General features: G+C 40.4%; 1 protein-coding gene across 1 annotated transcript; it reads right to left on the reverse strand.

Moving 5' to 3' along the window:
- Positions 1–9,125: 9,125 nt before the first annotated feature.
- Positions 9,126–12,463, reverse strand: LOC122733852 (E3 ubiquitin-protein ligase NHLRC1-like). The gene has a single exon (XM_043974576.1). The coding sequence runs from the start codon at positions 12,184–12,186 to the stop codon at positions 10,984–10,986; it is 1,203 nt and encodes a 400-aa protein (XP_043830511.1). The 5' UTR covers positions 12,187–12,463; the 3' UTR covers positions 9,126–10,983.
- Positions 12,464–12,833: the final 370 nt, after the last annotated feature.

The raw sequence follows: 12,833 nt of genomic DNA on the forward strand, positions 1-12,833 counted from the left end.
GAAAGTAGAAACACAATACAAATCGTCTTAAGTCTAAGCTTAGTCTATATTCCTTATAAAAACTCACCAAACCGAAGGCCACCTTTGGAGAGAGAGACTATCTGTGACACGCCGTCAGGAGCCCAGCCCAGCAGGCCAAAAAGCCCCACTTCCGTTCTCTCCACCCCGGAAGTCGAGTGCGCTGCAGGCAGTCTGACGTGCGCAGCAGGCGGACTGTTCGTCTCCTCCCCAAAAGGGTGGTCCTTCAAAAACTGGCGTCTTTCAGTTATCCTAACCGACTGTTAAAAACCTTTCATATTTTTTTACCACAATTGTATTGCTGAGACTCAGTTGAGGAGATCAAAAACACTTGGAAACAGGATGCCAACATCCCTGTTGTCCTATCTGCTACTAAGGATGTCTTCAGTCCACCTACTAAAGATAAGCTTTTGTCCTAATACTTTTATTCAACTACAAAATGCCGTTATTTTATCCACCTGGGAAGCTAGGTGGTGTAATGGGGACAGCATGAGACTTGGAGTCAGGAACTCCTGAGTTTGAATCCTGCCTCAGAGACTTACTATCTGTGTGACCTTGGGCAAATTACTAAATCTCTCTGTTCAGTAATCCATATAACATTGAAATACAAAATAAAAATAGCAGGATAGCAACTTGCCTCAGGCCTGTTTCTATTTGAACTCCATTAAGAATGATGAGAGGGTGGATGAAGCACCAGCCCTGGATTCAGGAGTACCTGAGTTCAAATCCGGCCTCAGACCCTTCATACTTACTAGCTGTGTGACTCTGTGCAAGTCACTTAACCCCAATTGCCTCAAAAAAAAAAAAAAAAAAGAATGATGAGAGGGGGGGCAGCTAGGTGGTGCAGTTGACAGAGCACTGGCCCTGGATTCAGGAGTACCTGAGTTCAAATCCGGCCTCAGAACATTGACACTTACTAGCTGTGTGACCCTGGGAAAGTCACTTAACCCCAATTGCCTCACCAAAAAAAAAAAAAGAAAGAAAGAAAGAAAGAAAAAGAAGAATGATGAGAAGGTCCTAATAGTAAGAACAGTAGGGGCTCTCATTATAATCCTTTAGAACACACCAAAGACTCTAATGACACTTCTGTGATGTAGATAATAAAAATAAATTTCCATGACACCTGGAGGTTTACAAAGTACTTAATCTTCAGATAGAGCAAATATTATTGGCTTCATTTTTTTTTTGTGGGAAAATGAGGGTTGAGTGACTTGCTCAGGGTCACACAGCTAGTAAGTGTCAAGTGTCTGAGGCCAGATTGGAACTCATGTCCTCCTGAATCCAGGGCCAGTGCTTTATCCACTGCACCATCTCGCTGCCCCCCACCAAAATTCCTTTTATGACACAAATGTGGTGTTGATAATAAAACCAGGCAGAGCAAAAACAGAGAAAGAAAATTATAGATCAATTTCCCTAATGAATATTGATGCAAAAAACTTAAATAAGATATTAGCAAGGAGATTACAGCAAGTGATCACAAGGATAATACACTAAGACCAGGTGGGATTTATATCAGGAATGTAGGGCTGGTTCACCGTTATGAAAATTATCAACATAATCAACCACATCATTAAGAAAACTAACCCAAATCATATGATTATCTCAATAGATGCAGAGAAAGCTTTTGACAAAATACAGCACCCATTCCTAATTAATACACTAGAGATCATAGGAATAGCTGGAGCTTTCCTTAAAATAATAAGCAGTATCTACCTAAAACCATCAGCAAGGATTATATGTAATGAAGATAAGTTAGAGGTCTTGCCAATAAGTTCAGGGGTGAAACAGGGATGTCAATTATCACCTCTATTATGTAATACTGTACTAGAAATGTTAACTTTAGCAATAAGAGAAGAAAAAGGAATTAAAGGAATTAGAATAGGCAAGGAGGAAACAAAACTATCACCCTTTGGAGATGATATGATGGTATACTTAGAGAATTCTAGGGAATCAAATAAAAATTTACTTGAAACAATTAACAACTTTAACAAAGTAGCAGGATCTAAAATAAATCCACATAAATCATGAGTACTTCAATACATGACCAACAAAGCTCAGCAACGAGAGATAGAAAGAGAAATTCCATTTAAAGTAATGGTAGACAATACAAAATACTTGTGAGTCTACTTGACAGGACAGACCCAGGAACTCTATGAACACAATTTCAAAACACTTCACATAAATCAAATCAGATCTAAATAATAGGAAAAATATCAATTGCTCATGGATAGGATGAGCTAATATAATAAAATGACAATTCTACCTAAATCAATTTACTTATTCAGTACCATACCAATCAGAATACCTAAAAATTATTTTATAGAGCTAAAAAAATTAACAAAATCCATAAAGAAAAACAAAATGTCAAGAATATCAAGGGAACTAATGAAAAAATGCACAGGTTAGCTGTACCAAATCTGAAGCTTTACTATAAAGTGGCAGTCATCAAAACTATTTAATGGCTAAGAAATAGACTGGAAGATCAATGGAATAGGTTAGGAACAGGAGACACGGTAGTAAATGAATTTAGTAATGTACTGTTTGATAAACCCAAAGACTCCAGCTTCTGGGATAGTAACTCAGTATTTGACAAAAACTGCTGGGAAAACTGGAAGATAGTATGGTAGAAACTAGGCATAGACCGACATCTTATACCTTATACTAAAATAAGGTCAAAATGGGTATATGATTTAGACATAAAAGGTGATACCATAGGTAAATTAGGAGAGAAAGGAATAGTTTACCTCTCAGATTTATAGAAAGGAGAAAAGTTTATGACCAAACAAGAGACAGAGAATATTAGGAAATGCAAAATGGATGATTTTGATTACATTAAATTAAAAAGGTTTCGTACAAATAAAAAGGAGGCAGGAAGCTGGGAAACAATTTTATAGCCACTAATTATGATAAAAGCCTCATTTCTAAAATACAAAGGGAACTACATCAAATTCATAAGAACCAAGTCATTCCCCAATTAAGAAATGGCCAAGGGGCAGCTGGGTGGTGCAGTGGATAGAGCACTGGCCCTGGAGTCAGGAGTACCTGAGTTCAAATTCGGCCTCAGACACTTAACACTTACTAGCTGTGTGACCTTGGGCAAGTCACTTAACCTCAATTGCCTCACTAAAAAAAAAAAGAAAAGAAAAGAAATGGTCAAAGGGAGTTTTCTGATGAAGAAATCAAAGCTATCTATTGCCATATGAAAAAAATGCTCTAAATCACTATTGATTAGAGAAATGCAAATTAAAACAACTCCTGACATCTATCAAATTGTCTAATATGACAAAAAAGGAAAATAATAAATGTTGGAGAAGCTGTGGAAAAATTGGAACACTAATGTATTGTTGGTAGAGCTGTGAACTGATCCAACCATTCTGGAGAACAATTTGGAACTATGCCCTGTGATAAAATAATGGGATTTAGCAGATACTCAAAGACCCACCTGGAGATTAATCTAAACTGATTGAATCAAGTGAGAGTGATTGACTGCTGATTAGCCTACTTCAAAGTTAACTAGATTGTAATCACACCTGGCTAGCCCTTAATGGATTTGGAGGATGCCAACCAATCAGCTTGAAGCAGTGTGTAAGGACTGCCTCTATTCCAGACCTATAAAAAGCTTCCACAATCAGTTTGCTAAAGAGTTCCTGATTAAAGCAGGTTCTTGGAGGAGGACTTGAGGAAGAACCCAACCAGGCTGGAACTCTAGGCTACATAGGCTTTTTCTTAACTTTCTGAACTCCTTGTGAATACCTGTATGCTTTAATAAATGTTTAATGCCCAAGGACTAGTGCTGAAGCTTCTAATTTAAGGCGATCACACAATATAGATTTTAAACATCACAGCCCAAAGGGCTATAAAGCTGTGCATACCCTTTGACCAAGCAATACCACTATTAGTTCTTTTTCCCAAAGAGATCATAACAAAGGGAAAAGGACCCACATGTACAAAAATATTTATAGCTGCTCTTTTTGTGGTGGCACAGAATTGGAAATTGAGGGGATGCCCATTAAATGGGGAATGGCTGAACAAGTTGTGGTGTATGAATGTAATGGAATTCTATTGTGCTGTAAGAAACGATGAGCAGGTGGTTTTCAGAGAAGCCGGAAGGACTTACATGAACTGATGCTAAATGAGATGAGCCAAAACAGGAGAACAGTGTACACTGTATCAACAACATTTCGTTTTGATCAGCTGTGATAGACTTGACTCTTCTCAGCAATACAATGGTCCAAGATAGTTCCAAAGGACTCATGATGGAAAATGCTCTCCAAATCCCCCCCCCCAAGAACTATGGAATCTAGATGCAGATTGAACCATACTATTTCTATTTTTTTTTTGTTTTTTGAGGTTTTTCCTTTTTGCTCTGATTCTTCTTTCACAGCATGAGTAATGCAGAAATATGTTTAATGTGATTGTACATATATAACCTATGTCAGATTGCTTGCTGTCTTGGGGAGGGGGGAGGGAGGGGTGAGAGGGAAAAAATTGAAACAAGAAATCTTATAAACAATATCCCCAGAGATAGATTTCAGTTTTTTCCTGTAGTGCCATTTATTCACAATTTTATCAGCAGAAGTAGAGAATAACTGGAGGATTTGCTAAGTTTATACATTTTGATAATATCTTAATTATACATACCATAAAGAAAGAACAAATGGTCAATTAACCATATGAATAAGATTCTTCTTCTGAATCATGTTCCTGTACTAGCCAACCTTCAAGCTGGTTACAATTCTCCTCTGCCTTCTCAGAATCCCTTTTCTTCCTTGTTTCTTTCTTGGATTATTTCTTCAACTCTGTCTAGGTAAGGCACAAAGTGATGTTGTTCGCAATAATTTACCTTTTCAAGGAGGAAGACTAGCTTGCATTTAGAATATAGAGCCGCTTTGTGTGATAGCAAAGAACTGGAAACAAAGTACTTTCTATCAACAGAATGTCTAGCAAATTTTGATACATGAATGTAATGGAATGTTATTGCATTGTAAAAAATGGTGAATATGAAAACTTCAGAGAAGCATGGAAAGTCTTGTATGAGCTGATGCACAGTGAAACAGGCAGAATCAGGAAAACAACCTGCACAAATGACTACAACAATGTAGATGGAAAGAAAAAAAAGGGAAAAAAAAGCTAAATTGAATTCTATGGGACTATTAAATTATAATGACCAAGAAGCTTAGCCCTGGAGGAGAGTGGGAAAAATTCATTTCTCTCTTTTCTTAAAGAGGCAGAAAAATATGGGTGTCAAATATTGCATGTTCTGTCAGAGAAGGTTGATTTTTCTAACATTCTTTTCTCTCTCTCTCTCTCTCTCTCTTTGTTTCAAGGGATAGCTTTCTACGAGGAAGACATATTCTGAAATGAAGGTAATAAAAATAAACTATGTCAATGAAAAATGTTTAATAACTCCACAGGTGGTGAGTGCCTCTGGTAATAACACAACCATAATATATATCCTCATGTCCCTGGGAGACGGATTCCACTCCTTTGTAGCATTACCTTGGAAACTCCCTGTTTTCATGATTCCCAATGCTATTGAATCAGTCTTTGTTCTTTTTTAGCCCAACCTTGACCCACCCCCCACTTAGATGGACATAGTAGGAAGAGCACTGGAATTAGTCTCCATATATACAAGGTCCATTTCCAGTTCTGCCACTTACAACTATCTTTGTATCTTTGGGCAAAATACTTCACTTTACTAGGCCTTGGTTTGTTTATTTATAAAATGGGGGAGTTCAATTAAGTAATATAGTGCTTACTCTGTGCTAAGCACTTTACAGATATTATCTCATTTGATCTTCACAACAGCCCAAGGAGGTGCTTTTAATATCTGCATTTTACAGTTAAGGAACCTCTGTTTAGAGGTTAAGTGACTCGCCCACTGTCACACAGCTAGATGTGTTTGAGGCCAGATTTGAAATTTAGTCTTCCTGATTCCAGGCTCAGTGCTCTATCAATTGCATCATCTAGCTGCCTAAATGTTCCTTTGAACCTTACAGTTCCTTCTAGCCCTAAATATAGGGTGATTCCCTGCCCTGAACCCTGCCAATTTGTCCTGGAATGATAGCAACTAATGGCACGTCAAGCACTCCTAGTACAGAATTCCTAACAATCTCCAGAGCCATAACTAGCATTGTGGCAACTGAGGATGCTCCCAACACTAATTGTGCTCTCATATAAGTCCCCCATGGAGCACCCTTGACACTGGCTGATTCTATGTTAGGAGGACGCAAGATCTCAGTCTATGGAAGGAAAGGCCTATGAAAAACTGCTTATGGAAGAGACCTCATGATATTGAGTATCTCATGACATTGAGAAGCTACTGTCCAGGAAGGAGATAAGCTTTTCTGAGGCTGAGGGGTAGTGGAAGAAGTGTGGCATCTGGCAACTTTCTAGTTTAACTAATTATTCTTGCTAAGTAGTTTCTATACTAGCTAAGGAATGAAAGAGCTGTCCAAAAGTGAATGTAACAAATTTTCTAAATGCACAATCATTTAAGACGTTTGAGTCTTCTATAGTTTAGTGTCCTGAAGAAAAAAGTTGCCCCACCATAATTATAACTCTAAGCCTCTCCAACTTTTCATATCTTGTTTACCTTCTTTTTTAAATGTTTACATGTAAACAGAAACGTACACAAATGATCTTCCTAGTCAAAGATGGTACCATTTATAATTAATAAAAGAAAATCACTAGAATCTGCCCATTTCAATTATGCCCAAAGGGCAATCAAACTGTGCATACACCTTTGATCCATCAATGTGACGACTAGGTTTGTATCCCAAAAAGATTTAAAAAAGAAAAGGAGGGCAGCTAGGTGTCTCAGTGGATGAAGCACTGGCCCTGGATTCAGGAGTACCTGAGTTCAGGTCTGGCCTCGGACGCTTGACACTTACTGGCTGTGTGACCCTGGGCAAGTCACTTAGCCCTCATTGCCCAGCAAAAAAAAAAGAAAAGGAAAAGGAAACACATGTATAAAAATATTTATAGCAACTCTTTTTGTGGTGGCAAAGAATTAGAAATTGAGGGGATACCCAACAATTGGGGAATGGCTGAACAAGTTGTGGTATATGAATGTAATGGAATACTATATAGTGATTAAGTGCAGTTGAAATAATGATATTAGAACTATATATTATCAATTAAATAGACCTTTCTGCACTAGCCCATCTATTATGGGAAGACTTGTCCTAAGTAATAAGCAATCCTTTGAAACCTACCTCATACCTAAATTAGAGACCGCTTGAAGTAAATGTACCTGCTGTTGAGGAACAGGCAAATTTTTCCCCTAAAACAAGTAGTCAGCCTTCCCTTTCCTGAAAAAAAAAAAAACTTCTAAAGAATGTTCTTGGGCCAGCTGGGTGGCACAGTAGATAAATCACCAGCCCTGGATTCAGGAGGACCTGAGTTCAAATTTGGCCTCAGACACTTGACACTTACTAGCTGAGTGACACTGGTCAAGTCATTTAACCCTCAATCCCCCCCCCCCAAAAGAAAAAGAAAAAGAAAAAGAAAAGAATGTTCTTTCTGCTTTCTGGTCATTGAAGCTCTTCACATAGTCATGTGGATTCCTCACAAGTTTACCCTTACTAAGAAAATACACTTGGAGATTGGTATCTCAGAGTCATGCTCTGTGCCATGCCTTCTCCCCATGAGAAGTCCAAGGATTTCTCTCTTGGTTTCCTTTCCCCAGCCCCTGAATAAACTATTATCTTATTCTATTGGATTTGTGTAGAAGAGGGTGTAATTCTTTAAAGAGGAATTCCTAAGAACCCCAACCCCAAACCCCCTACCCAATTTCCCCCATAACATAACTGGAGCCCAACATTGAAGGGTACAGGAAATTTCCTCTCTCCTCTTGGCACACAAAACCTGGAGGTAGGAAATCTTCTGGGTTTCTTTTCTCCCTCTCCCACCTGACTCAACCTCCCGTTTGAGTCATGGAGAGGTAGAGACGGCCAGCTTTTGCACAGGACAGGGACAGGCAGCCTGGGTCTCCCTCCCTCACCAAAAGCTTGGCCAGATGTCTGAACCACACTCAGACCCTCGGACTCCATGTTTCTAGGGTTACAAGAATTGGAAGAGTGCTTAAACTCTCTGGCAAATGTGGTCCTGGACTGAGGCGGAGTCTATATGGTTCAGAACACCTCCTGTAGGTTGAGCTGCTATATAGAGGTTACCTGGATGGCTGAAACTGTTCACAACCACTTGCTTTGTCCAGTTTTTTTTTTTTATGGAACTCTTAGATTTGTTCTGTATTAGGATCCTTGTTACCCCTTGGTCTATTTGTAAATCATTTGTGTTTTGTATTGTGGTCCTTGTATTTGTAACTCTGGTTCCTAGACATCTCTCAATTCATAGACTCCCCCATGGGCCCCTACATTGCTCCCACTCAGCAGGAAGCAGTAACCGAACAGATGATCTTCATCCTTTTTCCCAGGGTATATGAAAAGGGGGAATGATGTAGGAGGCAAAAAGGAATTAATAGAAAAACCCAAGACCCAAGCTTCAATTCAGATATAAGCTCTAAAAGGGATTCAGACCCCGGTTAATGCATAACTTAAGATTTGGGAAACAAGTTAGGATGCTAAGTTCTCTTACCCACATAAATCAGTACCCATAACAGGAATATAAAGGGGCAGGTCATATAACAATTAAAAAATTGACTCGAACTAGGAATAAATGACAAATGAAGATGTTTTGAAACTAAGCATGGGAATCAGAAAGAGACATGCACAGAAAAGGCCAAATTTGTCCCCAGATTCACCTTATGACACGTAAACCCCCAAAACACACCTCCACTGAAAAAGGTACCCCCCTCTGGGGTTGGTTTAGGACCCTAGGAACTCCAAATTAGGATAAGCCCTCCCCTGTACCTCCCAAAGGTGGACATTATTATAATGGGACTGATAATGAATTTATCCATACTATAAATATAACTGTCTTTTCTTTCCCTATTTGAGAGATACCTTTCTCTCCCTGTAGTCACCCACAGTATTGCAATAAAACTTGGGAAACTGAAAAAAAAACACACTTGAAGTTTCCACTTCATTCATAGACAGGCTTTCCCCTCTTCAGTTAAATAATTGCAACAGCAGTCCAGACTTTGAAGCAATTCAATGAGTATTTATTGAATACCCCAAACAGTGCTAGATACTGATTTAGGATAACAAGTAGAGATTTTTGAGAATTTTGCAACAAATAGAACAAGTTTCATATCACATAGTAAACCACAGTGCTAGATACTGATTTAGGATAACAAATACAGCTTTTTGAGAATTTTGCAATAAATAGAACCAGTTTCATATAACATAAACTGCAGTGCTAGATACTCATTTAGGATAACAAATACAGTGTTTTGAGAATTTTGAACAAATAGAACCAGTTTCATATCACATAGTAAACCACACTGCTAGATACTGATTTAGGATAACAAATACAGCTTTTTGAGAATTTTGCAATAAATAGAACCAGTTTCATATCACATAAACTGCAGTGCTAGATACTCATTTAGGATAACAAATACAGCTTTTTGAGAATTTTGCAATAAATTGAACCAGTTTCATATCACAGAGAGTACACCACACTCATAAATTGTTTTGTGATACCACATATTTCAAGTAAAAAATATCCAACTATGTAAACAGGTAACACAATATAGTGGAAAGAGCCATTTAACAGGTATAGTTACTGCAGGCAAATTATCATCTCTCTGAATTGCCATTTCTTCACCTTGGAGAACAGGATAGTAATGCTTGCCTTATAGCCAGAGTCCTTAACCTGGAGTCCATAAACTTTTTTTAATGTAGTAACTGTTTCAATATATTGGTTTATTTTATAATATTATGTCTTTTATATTATGCATTTAGAAACACTTTGAGAAGGAGTCTATAGGCTTCACTAGACCTCCCAAAGTATGATCCACAAATGGTTAAGACTCACTGCCTTACAGGGTTGCTGTGAGGCAAGGGATTTATAAAAACTTTAAATACCCATATGGGGGCAGGTAGGTGGCACAGTGGATAGGATTCAGGGCCTGGGGTTAGGGAGACTCATCTTCCTGAGTTCCAGTCTACAGGACCCTAGGCAAATCACTTAACCCTGTTGGCTTCAGTTTCCTTATCCATAAAATGAGCAGAAAAAGAAATGGCAAACTGCTTAAGCATCTTTGCCTCCACTCCCCCCATGGGGTCATAAAGAGTTGGACCCAATTTACAAAATGACTGAATAACAACAAAAGTCTTACACAAATATGCTATTTTTCTACCTTGAATAAATACAAGTGACACAACAATAATAGCAGCTAGCACTTACAGATTTGCAAAGCACTTTGAATATATTTAATTTTATCTTCATCACAACCCCGGGATGTAGGTGCTATTTTACATATAGGGAAACAGAGGCAGGCAGAGGCTAAGTGACTTGCTAGTGTCTCACAGTAACTATCTGAAGTTGGATGTGAACTCGGGTCTTCCTTATTCCAATTTCCACACTCTTTCCACTGGGCCACCTAACTGCCTCTAACATAGCAACATAGCAAGTTAAGGTTACACAGTACTGTACAGTGTAGTGTTCTTACCATAACACTGGTGTCCCAGGCTACTAACACACACACACACACACACACACTTCTATAATATTTGAAAATCTGGTTGCCAGCTCAGACCTTTTCCAGCAGCTAACTAAGCAACAAGTACCTATTTGTTAAATATATTGTGCAATGCAAAAGAAGGAGACATAGTCACTGCCTTTTTTTGGAATAAGCCTTTCGTTTTTTTCTTGCTTAAAGTAAGACCAATAGTAATTTCATCAAGAGTACTATCCAAGAAAAAACAATTACGTTGATTTGATGAAATCACAGCTCCCCATCCCTGGACAATCCCTAACATCTTCTATCTGTGAAATACAATTGACATAAATCAGATTTTTAAATGAGTACTATACGCATGCACAAGTGAATTTATCTGCCTAGAGTGTCCAGTCAAACGCGTAAAGTTTTACGGTATGGGTACCGCTGTCTAGGACAATGAGGGTATTCTCATCAGTGTAACTCATTGCCGCGGGGTAAGAAAGCCCGTGGGTAATGACAGGCTTATAGGATGGAAACTCCCAAGGTTTCCCTAAACACCCTATACTGTGGTTAGCTGCATCAGCAACAAGGAGGTTCCCGTGGAAGTCAAAGGAAATACTAGTGACATCCAGTATGGCAGGCAGGAAGAGGCTCAGGCCAAAACTGTCCACTTGGCCCAGAAGCTTCAAGGTAGTAGGGCTGAACACTCTGATTCTGGAGGAGGCCGGCTTGCACCCATCAGCTTTCAGGTTCTCGGCTACCGCGATGAACCCAGTGAACGGACACACAGCTATGGATCTGGGGTTGCAGAAACTAATCGGGAGCTTGGTCGTACTCTTAAGCTCCGCTTTCTTAAAGTCAATCTTCAAGAGGTAAAGCGACCCCGTCTCATTATCAGCCACCAGGATTTCGTTCTTCGGGGTGGTCTGCACACCCCAGGGCAAAGAGAAGACACCTTGGATGCACAGCTTATTCTGTCCTGCAAAATCAAACACTTTCACTGAGCGGTCCCCAGCGTCGGTGACGACCACGTACTTGTCGCTGGTAATGGTAACACCCAGCGCGTACCGAATGTTCTCGGGGCCGTTCCCCCTTTCTCCAAAGCGTTGGGCACATACTCCGTCTGGGCCAAAAATCTTCACTCGGCTCCTGCCGTCATGCGTTACGGCCATGTTCCCGGTTTTCCGACAGAAGGCCAGCGAATTGGGGTTGATGAGCTTTCCCCAGCCCCCAAAGGTTTGGACGCACGTTAGAGCGCCTGGGAACCACCTGATCGCCCGGGGCCCCGTGAACCCGAGTCCCGGTGGGGTTGTGCTGAGCGCGGGGCCCAGGAACTCGAGGACCTGCAGCAGCAGAAGGCAGTCGCTTCTCGGGGTGGTCAGGCTCCTGCAGAAGGGGCACTCGATCGTCTGGGTCTGCGGATCCAGCAGGTTCACCAAGCAGCTCAGGCAGATGACGTGGCCGCATCCCAGGTTCCGGGGCCTCCGCGGCTGCTCGTGGCTGTATTTTTCAAAGCACACCTTGCATTCGAGCAGGCTCATCTCGGCTTCCCTCACCAGATCCCCCACACTCACAGAGCGGTTGACAGGTTGTACCGCCATGTTTAGGCAGAGAAGAAGAGCGTCTTTCCTTTCTCCCTCTCCTGCTCGGCTTCTCCCCAGAATGCGGAGCTGCCTGAGTGGTCCCAGCTCTAGAATGTCACTGCGTCTGTGACGTCAGCGAGTGCCGGGACTGTGGTCGCTGCAGTCGCTGCCGCCTGCTGCCCTCTGGTGAACGAACACCGCCCCAGCAGCCGAAAAGCAGAGTTACGCAGCCTGTTTTTATGGGGTACCACGGTGGGGTGGGTGGGCACCGAGGAGCGACCGAGAAGTAGCTTGCATAAGCCCCTTACAATCTGCGTGGAGAGATAGCAAATGGATGGATAAAGGGAGGAAGGGATGGGTGGGTGGATGGAGAGAGGGAGGGAGGAGGAGGGATGGAGAGAGGGAGGGATGGGTGGATGGAGGGAGGGAGGGACGAAGGGACTGAGGGATGGGTGGATGGAGGGGGAGAGGGAGGGATGGATGGGTGGGTAGAGATACATACATACATACATACAAAATATATATTATACATTATCTATGAAATATATTATTTATAATTTTATATTAAACATAATTTAATATAATGTATTAAATAACAATAATAATATATTAAGAGATGATGTTGATGTATAACCTATATATTCCCTTTGGGTTCAATTATCATC

The sequence above is a fragment of the Dromiciops gliroides genome, chromosome X (assembly GCF_019393635.1).
Source record: "Dromiciops gliroides isolate mDroGli1 chromosome X, mDroGli1.pri, whole genome shotgun sequence".
NCBI classification, from domain to species: domain Eukaryota; kingdom Metazoa; phylum Chordata; class Mammalia; order Microbiotheria; family Microbiotheriidae; genus Dromiciops; species Dromiciops gliroides.

Coding starts and splice junctions, on each gene's coding strand:
- LOC122733852 (XM_043974576.1), bottom strand. CDS start 12,186: ATGGCGGTACAACCTGTCAACCGCTCTGTGAGTGTGGGGGATCTGGTG.